The sequence below is a fragment of the Lithobates pipiens genome, unplaced genomic scaffold (assembly GCF_037356315.1).
Source record: "Lithobates pipiens isolate NorthernLeopardFrog02 unplaced genomic scaffold, aLitPip1_a1.2 Scaffold_27, whole genome shotgun sequence".
NCBI lineage: Eukaryota > Metazoa > Chordata > Amphibia > Anura > Ranidae > Lithobates > Lithobates pipiens.
In genome coordinates this window covers 57,752,776-57,769,478 of record NW_027507788.1, presented here as the reverse complement: position 1 = coordinate 57,769,478, position 16,703 = coordinate 57,752,776, and the positions used below count along the sequence as shown (strand labels likewise).

At 42.8% G+C, this 16,703-nt stretch overlaps 1 protein-coding gene across 3 annotated transcripts in view; it reads right to left on the bottom strand.

Moving 5' to 3' along the window:
• Window positions 1-1,100: 1,100 nt before the first annotated feature.
• LOC143933864 (uncharacterized) overlaps window positions 1,101-16,703 on the bottom strand; it is a 41,576-nt gene continuing 25,973 nt past the window's right edge. For all 3 annotated transcript variants that reach the window (XM_077456958.1, XM_077456959.1, XM_077456960.1), the window contains 3 exons: window positions 14,416-14,598; window positions 11,296-11,438; window positions 1,101-4,624 (listed from right to left, as the gene is read on the bottom strand). In XM_077456958.1, the coding sequence (XP_077313084.1) occupies window positions 4,540-4,624; window positions 11,296-11,438; window positions 14,416-14,598 (411 nt within the window). In that variant the 3' untranslated portion in view covers window positions 1,101-4,539. The remainder of the gene's footprint in view (window positions 4,625-11,295; window positions 11,439-14,415; window positions 14,599-16,703) is intronic.

The following is a 16,703-nucleotide window of genomic DNA, read 5'->3' as shown; positions in this document are numbered from 1 at the left end:
ACATACATGTGACTTTTAGAAATCTTTAATTAGTCAGACTCTCCCCATATGAAGTAAATGTCTGTCTTACAGATACAACCAGCCCTTTGATGGCAACCATGCTGATTTTGAGTTTGATACCACCGATATGGTGGAAAGTTGATCAGTTTCACTGCAAAATTCACGGGCCTCTCTTTGCCATTCTGAAACTTCCCTCCAACCGCTTTGCATATTATTCTATATATACCGTGATTGTGTATTTGCCAAATATGCTGCAGAAATCTCCCTCCACTGAGTCTGTTTGCAACCATTTTAACTGTGGGCACTTGAGGCTGCTGCCTGTTCACTTCCTGGATTTACACAGACACACAGAGGCACACTTCCAGCTCTGCAGCTCTCATTGACCCTCTTATGACTCACCCCCCCCCTTCCTGGAAAACTCTCACAAGAGAGAGAGAGAGCTGTGCATGATGTCATAAGCCTAGCCTTTTTACCAGACAAGAAACAGGGCTGTATAAGGTATTTACGGACATAAAAGTGTTTTACTATCCAAAGTTAAAACAACAAGGGCAGATGATTTAATAGATGGAAAGATGAAAAAAATGACTGAAGCTCTGCTTTAAGTCATTCTTTATTGGACTCAATATAGTTGGTTTAAATACTGCCATCTTGTGGTCATTTTGGTTATTGCACCATCTTTTTCTGTGTTCCCTCCTATTTTATTATCTATTTCCCCTTTCTTCACATTGTCTTTATGGCATAAAAATGTCAGCTTGTCTCGTGACCACATGCTAATCTGCTCGCATGGGGGAACACGTAACCATGTTTTAACCTGCAAATACTATATTTTGAATCATCTGCCACATCCTGTTGTCTGCTGTAATCTGCTACGTTCCAAAAAGATCTTTGTGGATGAGAAGAGGTATTTTGTCAGTTCATCCATCTGATAAAGACTGTCTGCGGTGATTGTATATGCTTATACAGGTTAGGCATATAGATATAGGTCTCAGCAAGGGATAAGTCACTAATAAACAGTCGGAGTCAGAATAGTTCTAGATCGCTCTATAGATAGTGGTTTTAAAGATTCAAATATAAAATAGTTAATTATAAGAAAAACAATATATTTATGAATCATTTTATTCTGGGAAATGGATCCAAAAATCTAATTGGCACAAACATTTATGTCTCCATGGTCCTAAAGTGGTTGTAAACCCTTACAACACACTTTGACCTACAGGTAAGCCTAGATTAACCACTTGACCACTGGGCACTTAAACACCCTTAATAACCAGACCAATTTTCAGCTTTCGGTGCTCTCACATTTTGAATGACAATTACTCAGTCATGCAACACTGGACCTATATGAAATTTTTGTCCTTTTTTTCACACAAATGGAGCTTTCTTTTGGTGGTATTTAATCACCGCTGGGTTTTTATTTTTTGTGCTATAAAAGAAAAAATACAGAAAATTCTGTAAAAAAATGAATTTTTCTTCATTTCTGTTATAAAATTTAGCAGATTAGTAATTTTTTCTTCATAAATTTTGGCCAAAATTTATACCACTACATATCTTTGGTAAAAATAAGTACAAATTGGTGGATATTATTTGGTCTTTGTGAAAGTTATAGAGTCCACAAGCTGTGGTGCCAATATCTGAAAATTGATCACACCTGAAGTACTGACGGCCTATTTCAATTCTTGAGACCCTAACATGCCAGAAAAGTACAAATACCCCCCAAATGACCCCTTTTTGGAAAGAAGACATTCCAAGGTATTTAGTAAGAGGCATGATGAGTTTTTTGAAGTTGTCATTTTTTCCCACAATTCTTTGCAAAATCAAGATTTTTTTCACTTTTTTTTTTTCACAAAATTGTCATATTATCAGTTTATTTCTCACACAGCATATGCATACCACAAATTACACCCCAAAACACATTCTGCTATTACTCCCGTGTACGGCGATACCACATGTGTGAGACTTTTACACAGTGCGGCCACATACAGAGGCCCAACATGCAGGGAGCGCCATCAGGCGTTCTGGAGCACCCAGGACAATTCTGACGTTTCTCTCCTACATGTAAAAATCATCATTTATTTGCTAGAAAATTACATCGAATCCCAAAACATTATATATGTTTTTTTAGCAAACACCCTGGAGAATACAATGGTGGTCGTTGCAACTTTTTATCTCGCACGGTATTTGCGCAGCAATTTTTCGAATGCTTTTTTTTGGAAAAAAAACTGTTTTGTGCTTAAAAAAAAAAAAAAACACAGTAAAGTTAGCCCAATTTTTACATAATGTGAAAGATGAAGTTACACCGAGTAAATCGATACCTAACATGTCACTCTTCAAAATTGCACAGGCTCGTGGAATGGCGCCAAACGTCGCTACTTAAAAATCCCCATAGGCAACGATTTAATTTTTTTTTTACTGGTTATATGTTTTGAGTTACAGAGGAGGTCTAGGGCTAGAATCATTGCTCTCGCTCCAACGTACGCAGCGATAACTCACATGTGTGGTTTGAACACCGTTTTCATATGTGGGCGGGACTTACGTATGCGTTCGCTTCTGCATGCGAGCACATGGGGACAGGGGCACTTTAAAAAAAAAAAAAAATAATTATTGTTCATTTTACTTTATTTATTTTAGTTTGACATTTTTTTCCCCAAAAATAATTTTTTTTATCACTTTTATTCCTATTACAAGGAATGTAAACATCCCTTGTAATAGGAATATGGCATGACAGGTCCTCTTTACAGTGAGATGTGGGGTCAATAAGACCCCGCATCTCACCTCTAAGCTGGGAAGCCTGAAAAAAAAAAAAAAAAGATTCTGGATTTGATAGTATTGGCGAGTCGGTAGAAGCACTGGAGGGCGGCGGGAGGGGGGGGGGGTTGTCTATGGCTGGGTATTGCAGGGTATCACCGACTATGGCTGGGTATATCAGAGTATGGCTGGGTATCTCAGAGTATGGCGTTGCAGAGTATTGCGTTGCAGAGCATTGCAGGATATTGGAGGGTGTTGCAGAGCATTGCAGAGTGTTGCACGGTATTGGCGGGTGTTGCAGAGCATTGCAGAGTGTTGCAGGATATTGGTGGGTGTTGCAGAGCATTGCAGAGTGTTGCAGGGTATTGCAGAGTATTTCAGGGTATTGCAGGGTATTGCAGGGTATTGCAGAGTATTGCAGGGTATTGCAGAGTATTGCAGGGTATTGCAGGGTATTGCAGGGTATTGCAGGGTATTGCAGAGTAATGCAGGGTAATGCAGAGTAATGCAGAGTAATGGCAGGGTATTGCAGAGTAATGGCAGGGTAATGCAGAGTATTGCAGTATAATGCAGACTATTGCAGAGTATTGCAGGGTATTGCAGAGTAATGCAGAGTATTGCAGGGTATTGCAGGGTATTGCAGGGTATTGCAGGGTATTGCAGAGTAATGCAGAGTAATGGCAAGGTATTGCAGAGTATTTGCAGGGAATTGAGGGGTTAATTTTCGGTGAGCAGCGATGTGGGCACTGCAGATGCAGCCCACATCGCTGCTGACACCGATCTCTTCCCCCTCCGCTGTTCCGATCGGTACAGAGAGGGGGAGGGAGGAACCGGCGTCATAACATGACGCCGGTTTGTTTACAAGTGATCACTCCGTCATTTGACGAAGCGATCACGTGGTAAACGGCCGCGACGAGCGGCCGTTTACCGTGATCCGTGATGCGCCGGGTCCTGTGGACCTGGCGGTCACGGATGCTCTCGAGTGCGCGCCCCAGGGGGCGCGCAAGAGCGGAATTCTGGGAGGACGTCATATGACGGCCTCCCACAGTTAAGAAACCGCCCTGAAGCCGTCATTCGGCTATAGGGCGGTTATTAAGTGGTTAAGGCTTACCTGTATGTCCAAGAAATATCTCCTAAACCTACACGGTTTTGGAGATATTTTCCGAAAGACAGGCACCGCTGTCTACGGCGCATGCACCGTAGACAATGGCGCGCAGGCGCACTGAGCGCGGCACCGTCAACGGTGAAGATGCCGCGCGTGTTGGCTCCCGTGTGCATGCGCGGGAGCGACGGCTTCGCCGAATGACATCGGCAGAGCAGCAAGACCCCACTGAGAAGATGGATGCGCTGGACTACAGGGGACAGCGGTGACTTCGCTGGCTCCTGTGTCGGGTAAGTGACACATAATGGACTACTATGTGATGCATAGTAGTCCATTATGCTTTGCCTTTGCAGGGAATGAAAGAGGAAGTAAACTCATCAGGGTTTACTTCCTCTTTAAACCCTACTATCATTAAATTTAGACTTTAAAAGATAGAATAGTGGTGTACAGATTGTATTTCTACAGAATAAATGCACTGTGTATGTATGTATGTATGTATATATATATATATATATATATATATATATATATATATATATATATATATACACATATATATATATACACACACACACACACACACAAACACTGTATCAGATGCAGTTGATGTTGAAAATGACTGAAAACAAAAGTGGAAATGTTATGTAGAAGAGCAGAGAACCACTGAGCCATCAGATGACAATCTTCTTCCATTAGTGATTTTCCTTTTGCTGAGAATTCTGTCTCAGCTGTTGTTCCAGGTAAATCTGCATCCGACACTGAGGCAAAGCTGGAGACCTAAATAAGAAGAGAAGGATAGAAGTTACATACATTCTCAGATTTTCTTTACAAGTTGCTATGACTTGTTTTTTTTTTTTTGTTTTTTTTTACAGCACAACACGGTGTCAATTTATATAATGAAAGTGACACTAAACTCTGGTTTGAAAACTTCCATTTAAGTATGTATTGTTAACTAAAAAAAAATTCCTTCTATTGCTCTCAGCTGCCTCCAAATCTCTAAATTCCCTTTTCTTGCTGTTATTATCTAACTTCCCAATAGAGGGTGGCTACTGTAATGTGCATAGAGCAATGTACATGACTACAAATAACGTGCACTGCTCCTTCCAAATTAACGTAAGTGAGAGAGAAAAGGAAAGGATTGAGAGCTCACAAAGGAGCAGTGGATGTGTATGGGTTATTTTTGGCTCTGTATGCCATCAGAATAAAATTAAAAGGAAACAATCCAAATGAATATAAGTGCAGACCTTCAGCTTTAATTGAACATAAATATCAAGAACAAAATTTTAGAAAATGCAACTATTTTTATACACAGCGCCCCCCCCCCCCCCCTATTTTCAGAGGCTCAAATGTAATTGGACAAATTAATATAATCATAAATACAATGTTTATTTTTAACTGCCTGAAGTCTGGAACCCATGGACATTACCAAAGACTCTGTTTCCTCCTTTCTGATGCTTTGCCAGGCCCTAACTGCAGTTGTCTTCAGTTGTTCTTTGTTTCTGGGTCTTTTTGCCTGTAGTTTCGCATTCATCAAGTGAAATACATGCTCAATTGGGTTGAGATCAGGTGATTGACTCGGTCATTGCAGATTCCACTTCTTTTCCTTCAAAAGATCCTGGATTGCTTTTGCAGTGTGTTTTCAATCATTGTCCATCTGTGAAGTGCCAACTTTGTTACATTTGGCTGAATCTGGGCTGACAGTATATCGCTAAACACTGCAGAATTCATCCCGCTGCTTCTGTCTTCTGTCACATCATCAATAAACCCCAATGACCCAGTGCCACTAGAAGCCATGCATGCCCATGCCATCATACTGCCTCCACCATGTTTTACAGATGACGTTGTATGCTTTGAATCATGAGCTGTTCCAAGCCTTCTTCACACTTTTTTCTTCCCGTCATTCTGGTACAGAATAATCTTAGTTTCATCCATCCAAAGAATGCTTTTCCAGAACTGGTCTGGCTTTTTTATGATTTTTGGCAAAGTCTAATCTGGCTTTTTTATTCTTCAGGCTTATGAATGGTTTGCACCTTGTGGTGAACCCTCTTTATTTGCTCTTGTGAAGTCTTCTCTTGATTGTAGACTTTGACAATGATACCCCCACTTCCTGGAGAGTGTCCTTCACTTGTCTGGATGCTATGAATGGGTTTTTCTTTACCATTGAGAGGCTCTTGCAATCATCCACCACTGTTGTCTTCCATGGACGTCCAGGCCTTTTTATGTTGCTGAGCTCATCAGTGCGTTCTTTTCTCAGAATGTACCAAACTGTTGATTTGGCCACTCTTAACCACTTGCCGCCCGCCCTATAGGCAATTAACGGTGGCAAAGTGGTTGCATAATCCTGATCGGACGTCATATGACGTGATCGGGATTTCAAGCCGCTGCGTGCCCCCGGGGGCGCACATCGCGGCGATAGTTGTTGCGGGGTGTCCGTCTGACACCCTGCAACTATGATCTCAGTAAAGAGTCTCCGACAGAGACTCTTTACCACGTGATCAGTCGTGTCCAATCATGGCTGATCACAGTGTAAATAGGAAGAGCCGGTGATCGGCTTTTCCTCACTCGCGTCTGTCAGACACGAGTAGGAGAGAGCCGATCGGCTGCTCCTCTGACAGGGGGGTCTGTGCTGATCGATTATCAGCACAGCCCCCCCGAGGATGCCCACACTGGACCGCCAGGGACACCACCAGACCACCAGGGATGCCCAGCAAAAGGTAATCCTCCCTAGACCACCAGGGATGCCAGTCAGTGCCACAATGGATGCCAATCAGTGCCCACAATGTACATCACTGATTGGCATGCATTATTGTTTGGCACTGATTGGCATCCATTAGTACAGTATAACATAATACAATGCCGCCTATGAGTGCCCACCTGTGCCGCCTATCAGTGCCCACCTGTGCCGCCTATCAGTGCCCATCCATGCCCATCTGTGCCGCCTATCCATGCCCATCTGTGCCGCCCATCCATGCCAATCCGTGCCAGCTATCAGTGCCAATTTGTGCCACCTATCAGTGCCCATCCGTGTCGCCCATCAGTGCCACCCATCAGTGCCGCCTATCAGTGCCCATCAGTGCCACCTATCAGTGCCACATATCAGTGTCCATCAATGCCACCTCATTGGTGCCACATCATTGGTGCCCATCAGTGCTGCCTTATCAGTGCCCATCAGTGTAGCCCCATCAGTGCCGCCCCATCAGAGCCCATCAGTGAAGGAGAAAACATACTTATTTACAAAGTTTTGAAACTGAAACAAAAAAAAACATATTTTTTTTCAAAATTTTCGGTATTTTTTTATTTGTAGTGCAAAAAATAAAAACCGTAGAGGTGATCAAATACCACAAAAAAAAAGCTCTATTTGTGGGAAAAAAATGATAAAAATTTCATTTGGGTACAGTGTAGCATGACCGCGCAATTGTCATTCAAAGTGCGACAGCGCTGAAAGCTCATAATTGATCTGGGCAGGAAGGTGTTTAAGTGCCCGGTATTGAAGTGGTTAATGTTGCTACTCTCTCTCTGATGGATTTGATTTTTGAAGTCTAAAGCCTCATACACACGATCGGACTTTGTACAAACTTTCCCGTGGACTTTTGTACAAAGGGCGTAGTCCACAAGTTTGTATTGCATACACACGATCGGACTTTTTGACAACAAACACGAACGTAGTGACGTCACAACGTACTGACGACACTTCAAAAGAGTTCAATGACTCCAGCGCCACCTTTGGTCAACTTCTGTATTGTAGTCTGATCTTTTGCATTGGTTCTGAGCATGCGTGTTTGTACCTTGTACAAAAGTCCGATGCTTTTGCGTACACACGGTCGGACTTTGCTCCATCGGACTTTTGTTGCCAGAAAGTTTGTCCGTTCGCACAGCCAACAAAAGTCAGATGAAAACAGAAAAAGTTTGTCCGATGGAGCGTACACACAGTCGGATGTTGCTCCAAAACAGCTAATTTGCATGTTTGTTGTCAAAAAGTCTGACCGTGTGTACGGGCCTTTAGAATCAACTCCAGACCTTTTACCTGCTTAATTGATGAATAAATAATGAAGACGTAGCCCAGACCTGGCCATTAAACAGATCTTAAGAGCTGTAATTCCTAAACGCTTCCTCCGATTTGGATGTACATACCCTCAAATTAAACCTGAGAGTAGGCACTTTCAGCCCATATCCATTATATAACTATAGCTTGAATATGTTTTGGTACATACCTGAAAAAAATCTAAAATTGTGCCTGTGTCCAAATATATATGGACCTAACTGTATATATTGGAATTTGTATTTATTTATTTTTATACTATTTATTACAGTGATCAAAAACTTATGCCTAGTACACATGGCCTGAATGTCAGGGGACATCGGCCGGTTCAATAAAAACCGACCAACATTCAGCTCATATGTATGTAAGCTGGCCCGACAGAATCCGGCCAGCACCTGGCTGACTCCAGCCATGGTTGACAGTGCCGACCACGGGCGCCCCCCCTGTCAGAACACAACAGCTCAGCAGGGAAGATCACTGTACTAATGTTGGATCATCAGTCCAACTGGAGCTGTCAGGTTTTTTTAGTTCAACCCGCTGGGTTGATAAAAAAAAAACTATAATTCCCTGTACACACGGTCGGACTTTCCGATGGAAAATGTGCAATCGGACTGTGTTGTCAGAAATTCTGATTGTGTGTGGGCTCCATCTTACTTTTTCCATCTGAATTTCCAACACACAAAGTTTGAGATTTGGATCTAAAATTTTCCGACAACAAAATCTGATCATTTAAATTCTGATCGTGTGAAAAAAATTCCGACGCACAAAGTACCATGCATGCTCAGAATAAATTACAAGACAAAAGCTATTGGCTACTTGCCACTTTATAGTCCCATCATATGTGGTTTACGTCACCCTGTTCTGAACGATAATTTTTTCCGACAACTTTGTGCGACCGTGTGTATGCAAGACAAGTTTGGGCCAAAATCCATTGGAAAAATTCAGACGGATTTTGTCGTAGGAATGTCCGTCCGTGTGTACAGGGCATTAGTGTGTACCAGGCTTAATAGTGGGACTGCGAGTGGAAACTGACTAACTAACATCACCAGCGACACTAGTGATAGTGATAGTGATCAGTGATAATACTATACTGTCACTGTACTATTGACACTGGCTGGGAAGTGGTTACCATCTCTTGGTAATTCCTTCTCCCCGCTTTGCGTTTTTACTTTGCTGTGTCTATAGGAGCCTGAAGAGGTTAAACTATAATGGTTTAAAGTGATTGTAATCCCTCACCCTGTAAGAAAACCCATTCCGTTTAAAATAGAAATGAAAGGCAAAACATTTGTGCATAGATATATAAAAAATATATATAAATACCTTTCTAGCCCTCTTTTTGTAAGTGATCAAATTTCACACAAATGAAGCAATACAAAGAGAACAGAAAACTTTTTCATAGAAGTACATAGTACAACGGGCACATATAAGGAATATGAAATGTTGGATTTACATACTCTTTAAGAAAAAAAATATATAAATGCATAAAAATAAGGGTGGAAATGGTCCCTGTGTTAAAGTGGACCTATGAAAATTCAAACTTCACTGGAATCAGGTAACAGTGTCAGGATTACCAAATCACAATATCATTGTAAGTTGTGGGTATAGGATTTTGTATACAGGATTATATATATATATATATATATATATATATTAAAAAAATGTTCTCTTCTATTGGATGAACTGGACGATCTTTTTCCATCCAGACTGACTTGCTAAGATTCAATTACGATAGACAGTCAGCATATAGTGAAGATGGCCAAAAGGAACCAAAGAGTCCTCCTTAAGGCCCCTTTCACATGGGCTTTCCGATCAGGTCCTCCTGTCAGTTTTTCAGGAAGGACCTGATCGGATGCTCCATGCCCCTGGCACCCGCTGCTATCCAATCCTGTCCGTGAAATCCAGATGGATGGAAACCCTATTTTCCATCCATCTGGAGAATTGGATCGGATGAAAATGGACAGGTGAGCAAAGACGGACCTGTCATCTGCCTGCTCAGCTAAGCAAAGCAGAGTCCATACACGGTCAAGCCCGTGTGAAAGGGGCCTAACTCAGCAATCAGAAAAACTGATGCTCCCTCTGATTGGAGAGCACTGGCTCTGACTCAGCAGGGAGTGGGTCAGACTTCTTTAAAGAGTTCCCTGCTTCCCCGTGTGAATAAGAGTCGCACACTGCAGCATGCTGGGGTAGCACCCTCTAGTATGCACCTAGTGTAGGTAAATGTGACTCATGGTAGTTGTATGAGTCTGTTAATTGGGTCAGGGTTCAGATTCAGGTCAGGCTGGAAGGCTCTGCAGACCAGTCCTCTATTGCCTCCCCCTGGTTCTGGAGGTTGCTGGAAACTTCTAGAAGCTAGTGGGTGGAGGTCAAGAGGCTGGGTCTCAATGTGGATGGGAATTTGGACCAATCCCCAGGCTTGGCAGGGTGGCTGAACCAGCCCATAAATATGGTGGAGCCTAAACAGCAGGAGAATCAGGTGGAAGATTGAGTGCTGAGGTTGCTGTCATGTGGCCTGGGAGGGAACCCTGGGTCTGGGGACTCTGTCATCATGCAGGAGCTGAGGAAAGGAAGGAGAGAACTCCTAAGAGAGGAATCTCCAGTACCTTTGGACATCCAGGCTGCCATGAGAAGATCTAATCAGTTGGAGGCCTGAACAGGAGTCTTGCCCAGAGCAGTGGGGAGCAAAGGACAGTGTGAGTACCTCAGCACACCCAGGGGCATACAAGGGGAAAGACTGCCAGACTTAGCAAACTTTCCAAAGACAGTGTTGTGCTGAGTCCTGATTCCTTATCCTGGGGAGTTCTTGGGAGTTGCTTGGTGGGGTGATGGTCAAGCAGCCAGGCGGGCCGGTGGTCAAGGCAGCCGGGTGGGCTGGTAGTATCTGCAAGCGTCAGAACTCAATGAAGTTCTACAGAGGAAACAAGACACTTCTGCATACAGTTTGCAACTTTGTTCTATTTCACTAAAGGGGACTGAGAGCTCCTGGTTCTTAAAGGATCTTGCCACTGATTCATAGAGATTGCATTTATATTGTAGGGAGTACAGTCCAGGATCTTCTCTTTTTTACATAGAGAGATCTTCATTTAGTACCAGAAAATAACACTGTGCCAAAAACATTTAAAATTTCCAACATGTCTGCAGTGTCACCACCAGCCCATACTCACTGTCACTTGCCGCCTTGCCCATCTAGGTGATTGATAGCTATTTTGGCACAACTAACGATCTCCTGTGTAGCTCTAGCCTAGCTGAACACTGGGCATTTCAGGCAGTTTGTCATGGTGGAGCACAAGTGATTAGTGCTATGTTGGTGTATCCTGCTTAGAATAGAACAGTCCATTTTGGTACTGATAATGTCTGGCCTGGAAATAATAGAAGGCAATACCTATGAAACTAATGAATTCTGTTATAATACCTGTAGGTCTCCTTGTGCACAGTGCAGAAGTCCCTGTCTCCAGTCAGCTCCAGGTTATCCTTTGCAGGTTTGCAATTCTTCACCAGCTCACCCTTTTTAGGTATGAATGTAGCGCCAGTTGTAGTTTCACTGTCAAGCTTTACCTGTGAATTTTAGCAGATTAGTATGTTGTCTTACATGGGAATTTCATTTTAAAAGTACATCTGTCATGAATGGGCACCAATAAGGCGGCACTAGTGTGCACTGAGAGGTGACACTGAGAGGTTACTTAAGGGCATTGATAGGTGGCACTGAGAAGTGGCACTAATAGGTGGCAGTGATGGGCACTGATGGGTGGCAATAATGGGCACTGATCAGCACTGGTAGGTTACACTGATGGGCAGCACTGCTAAGTGGCACTGATTGGCATCATTGGTGGGCATTGATAGGTGGCACTCATGGGCATTGATAGGTGGCACTGGCAGGGGGAACTGATTGGCACAGATGAGGCAGCTGTGCCTCATTCCTCTTTGGGACTGATGTCCCTTGCACATAAGCCGGTGATCGGATTTTTCTTCTCCTCACGCTGTCAGTGTGAGGAGAAAAAAAATACGATTACCAAGCTTTTGTTTACACATGTGATCAACTGTCATTGGCTGACAGCTGATCACGTGGTAAGGGGCTGGGACCGCCCCCTTACTCAGATCTGTCATCAACCGAGTCTCTGTGACTCCGTGATCACAGAGAGCACCACGCGTGCCCTGCAGGGGGTGAGCGGGGAGCATGCAAAGGGGAGGCTGTGACATATGACAGCCTCCCGGAAATTTTGGTCCACGCTGTAGCTGCCATTTGGCTATAGTGCGGACACCAAGTGGTTACAAAATTGTTGACTTAGGGCACTTGCACTCTGAAAAGCAATCAATAGTGGATCATTTTTTAGAGAGATAACATAGGAAGGGATAATTGGGACTTTTCAAACATGGACAAAAATATTTAGAAACATTTCATAAGTGATAAAAATCCACACTAAATCAGTAACAAATATCAACAGAAGTAAAATTGTAACTCTACATGTTTCGCCGTTTGCGGCTTCTTCAGGGGATTCTGTTACAATAAACTCTGTATGTATAGACTGTTCATTTTAAAGATTCAAAGTTACAATCATCAACCATTGTGGAGTAGACATGTACGATTCATTTCGTACGAATCTCAAATTCGTATGAATTTCCCAAATTCGTACGAATTTCCCAAAATTCGTACGTTTGGGAGGATCCGAAATACGAATTGCTGTGCGTCCGAATTCTGTACGCAATACGAACTTTTGTTTACGAATTTCGGATCAGTTGTCGTCATTATGCTTATGTCAGCACAGGGATGGTGGGAGCCCCTCATAATAAGCAGCCCCAGGAGGAGCAGACGCAAACTGGACCAGCGGTGCATGGTGTAGTGTCATATTTTTCTCCCCATCATAGAATGCTCCGGAAGTGACGTTGCGGCCAGAAATTTAGCACTGCGCATTCGCGATGCGCTCCAAACACTTGCGCCATGCGTTCCAAATGATTTGCGACAATGCAGACCAGTGAAACCGTCAGATAATGTCAGAGAAGTGAGGGGAGGTAATCCCCTCCCTGAGCCACAGTTACCCGCTCTCTCTCCGCCGCTCTCTGCTCTGTCTAAAGTTAATGTCACGATTACCTCCCCTCACTCCCGTGACATTATCTGACGGTTTCACTGAACTACATAGTCGGAAATCCTCTGGAACACATGGTGCAAGCATTTGGAATGCATCGCGCATGCGCAATGCAAAATTTCTGGCCGCAACGTCACTTCCGGAGCATTCTATGATGGGGAGCAAAATATGACACTACAATGGCAGACAACCAATCCGCTTCACTCTTTCTCATCTAATGAAACTTCGTATTTCGGATAGGAAATTCTTCAACGGAAATTCGTATTTCGATAAAAACCAAACTTCCATCAGCATCGACTGTCATATTGAGGTATATTTTTGCCTTTAAATTCATCGTAAAGAACGTTCGTACACGTTAACGAACCTAACGACAATTCGTATTTCGTACGAAACGAAACGGAATTTCGGACACGAAATACGAAGTACAAATTAATTTTAATACGAATCGAAACGGATTTATTGACGGCGCCCATTTCTATTGTGGAGAGGCATGCAGGACCACTTGGGAGCATCATAGAGAAGGGTAATAGACTAGGAAGATCTGAAAATTCCATGTCAGTAATTTTCAGTCAGAGTCTTAGTATCACCAACAAGTTACAATTTCTCCGTTTGCATACAAGGGGAAAATAAACTTTCTATACCAAAAAAATTCTCCAAATATTCCGGACTTCCCTGTTATTTATTTATTTATTTGTTTTAACGCCTAAAAACCTCCCACCAAACATGATGGGGAAGGGGATAATTCTTTCCCCTCCGCATGGCAAAGCATTGGGGCTGCAGCATATGTACTATGTACACCACTGCTTTTGTACATTAAGAGGGAGTGGTTGGGGGTGATAAAAATGCAGATCAACCCCCCCCAGTAATAAAGTTTTGAACTTTAATTTTGAACTTAGTTTTGAACTTTGAATTAAGGGTGAATAATAGTTCAATAATTATTTCCCGTTTCATGCATGTGTGGCGATATACAAGTGTGCAGTTGTTTTTCGTAGCTGCACCCAATACATGCATTTATGTATGTATAGATGTATGTGTGTGCGTGTATGGGAGAGTGTTGTGCTTTCAAGTTTTATTACATTTTTTTGAATGTTATGATCATTTAAAAAAAAAAAATTAAATAATTGTATTATTATTAAATGTGGGACCAATGCTAATATCCTGGATCTGGGCTTAGGCATTCCCTTATAATACATTTATTTTAAAGTATATATATTTTTTTAGAAGCAACAAGAAATTTGGAGAAAATAATTTCAAAGCAAGGAAAATCCTTTCTTAGACAGTTACAACAGGTGTTCCCCTTTATATGTTTCTGATGATAAAATATATATATTAAAATAAAAGTAAAAATACACTCAGCCATAGATAAAAGCTAAATCAGGAAATCTAAGGTTTACATCTTATTAATTGATTGGCTGTATTCTTATTTTTACATGTAACAGTTTTTACTATACCAGAGGTCTTAGTGAAACACCATCCATGGGATCTCCATATCGTTGTCGTGGCTGAACACCCCAATCTTTGAACACACTTCTGCTGTGAGTAGTGCCATCAAATTTTCCGTTAAGAGGCCGAAGTACTGACCGTGGACGTCTCACCGGCTCCCTGGATTGCGGCTCTGGAGGCAGGAAAGCGAGCTTTGAAAATGATAAAAAAAAAATCTAAGTGGAATAGATGCAGGCAAGACTTGAGGTAGTCATCTCCTTTTTTTTATTATTATGTGGGGACCAAAGCATGGTTCTTACATTAAATTAACCTTTTATTTTAGTGTTAATTTTTTCCTCTCCATTTGTTTACATATCATTTGGCTCGATTAACAAACCTTCATCCAGCAGTGATCCCCAGAGGAAATCCCTTGCTGTATGAAAATACACCACAACCTGTCATTGAAGTGTACAGGCTCAGCAGCCGCTCACAGGTGTCACAAACCGGAGCAGGAATCTGCAGATTCCTGTCGCTGCCATTCACACTGTGCCAAAATACCCATGTGATTGTAGCCTAAGTATCTGAATTTGTCTTTATATAGGAAGCCTGTAATCCTCTGCACAGCAAAACTCAGGTAGAGGGAAGACCATCCATGACCAAGAGTCAATCAACCTTCAACCTTACACATGTGCTGTGTATATAGAGTAATGATGACTTGTGCTTTTGCTCCTTCATGTGCAATCATCAGGCAGGTGACACGTTCTTTACTAAGCTATGCTGATGCTGTAGTGAAGGTCCTAGACCTAGTTATGCTGTCTGGTATATGTGTATTCCCACAATGTAATTAGTTTATGCCAAGAGTTCAGCTTAAGGGTGAATTCACACTGTATGTTGAGACAGACGTTTTACCAAATGGTAACACATCTGTCACTGCAATTGTTTTCTGTGTCCCATTCACACTTCAATGCATCCTAGCACTGCACTGCAGTGTGCTGCAGTAAAATCCAGACATTCTGCATTTTATCACAGAGCACCGTGCTGAATGCACGCCAGTGTACAGCAACTCAGCGCATCCTACTGCTGTACAATACTGTGATTGAAGGATACGTTTTGTATGCTTCAAATTAAGATCATACAAAACAAAAAAAGGGATATGTGTGATGTGCCGAATCATGCACCACACTGCCCCCTGCCACATCTGGCAATGGAGACCTTCCGGAGCAGTTGATGGATCCATCAGGTTTACGCTGCAGTGTGAATTCAGCCTTAAAAAATATAACCAATCATATAAATATGTACACACACACATACATAGATACATACATACATATAACCAGCTAAAGAAGCTGAGGGCAAAGGTGATGGACTGGCCCAGCATGTCTCCAGACCTAAACCCTATTGAACATCTGTGGGGCATCCTCAAACAAAAGGTGGGGGAGCGCAAGGTCTCTAACATCCGCCAGCTCTGTGATGTTGTCATAGAGGGGTCGAAGAGGACTCCAGTGGCAACCTGTGAAGCTCTGGTGAACTCCATGCCCAGAGGGTTAAGGCAGTGCTGGAAAATAATGGTGGCCACACAAAATATTGATACTTAGGGCCTAATCTGCACATTTTCACTTAGGGGTGTACTCCCTTTTGTTGCCAGCGGTTTAGACGTTAATGGCCGTGTGTTGCGTTATTGTGAGGGGACAGCAAATTTACACTGTTATAAAATCTGTACACTCACTACTTTTTTCGTTCCCTTCTCCCTGATACCCCCTCTAAAGCACTTACATGCCACAGGCTGCACAGAGTGTTCCGCCCGAAACTTCCAACAGAAACCCCCCCCACGATGTGATACTCTGCATTAAGGATTTCCTCACAAAAGAAGAAATCCTGGAATACCAACCAAATTGAGTTGGATGGGGTCAAAATCCAGATCTGCCCGGATCTATCCCAGTCCACTCTTGACCATTGACTCAAAATGAAAGAAGCAACAATGGTGTTGCAAGCAGCCCATATAAGATACAGCTGGGGATTCTCATTCAAACTCACAGTGCCTCATAATAGCACCACATACACAGTCTATAACCTCAGGGAAGGCAAATATCTCCTGAACAAACTTGGACTGCCGGAGTCAGATGCTGTACCCCGCAACCCCTCTACTCCTCAGCCTAACCCTCTCTGGGCAACACCTTCCTCCCGCCAAGATCAGAGAAGGTGGCGCCAACCTTTCAAGTTCCTCCATAACGATTTAGCCGGCTTTGCCAGATTTTGGTCACACAGCGAGACGTGGCTTCCCACTGGGCCTCTCGGGGGAATTCTTCCCTTTACTGAC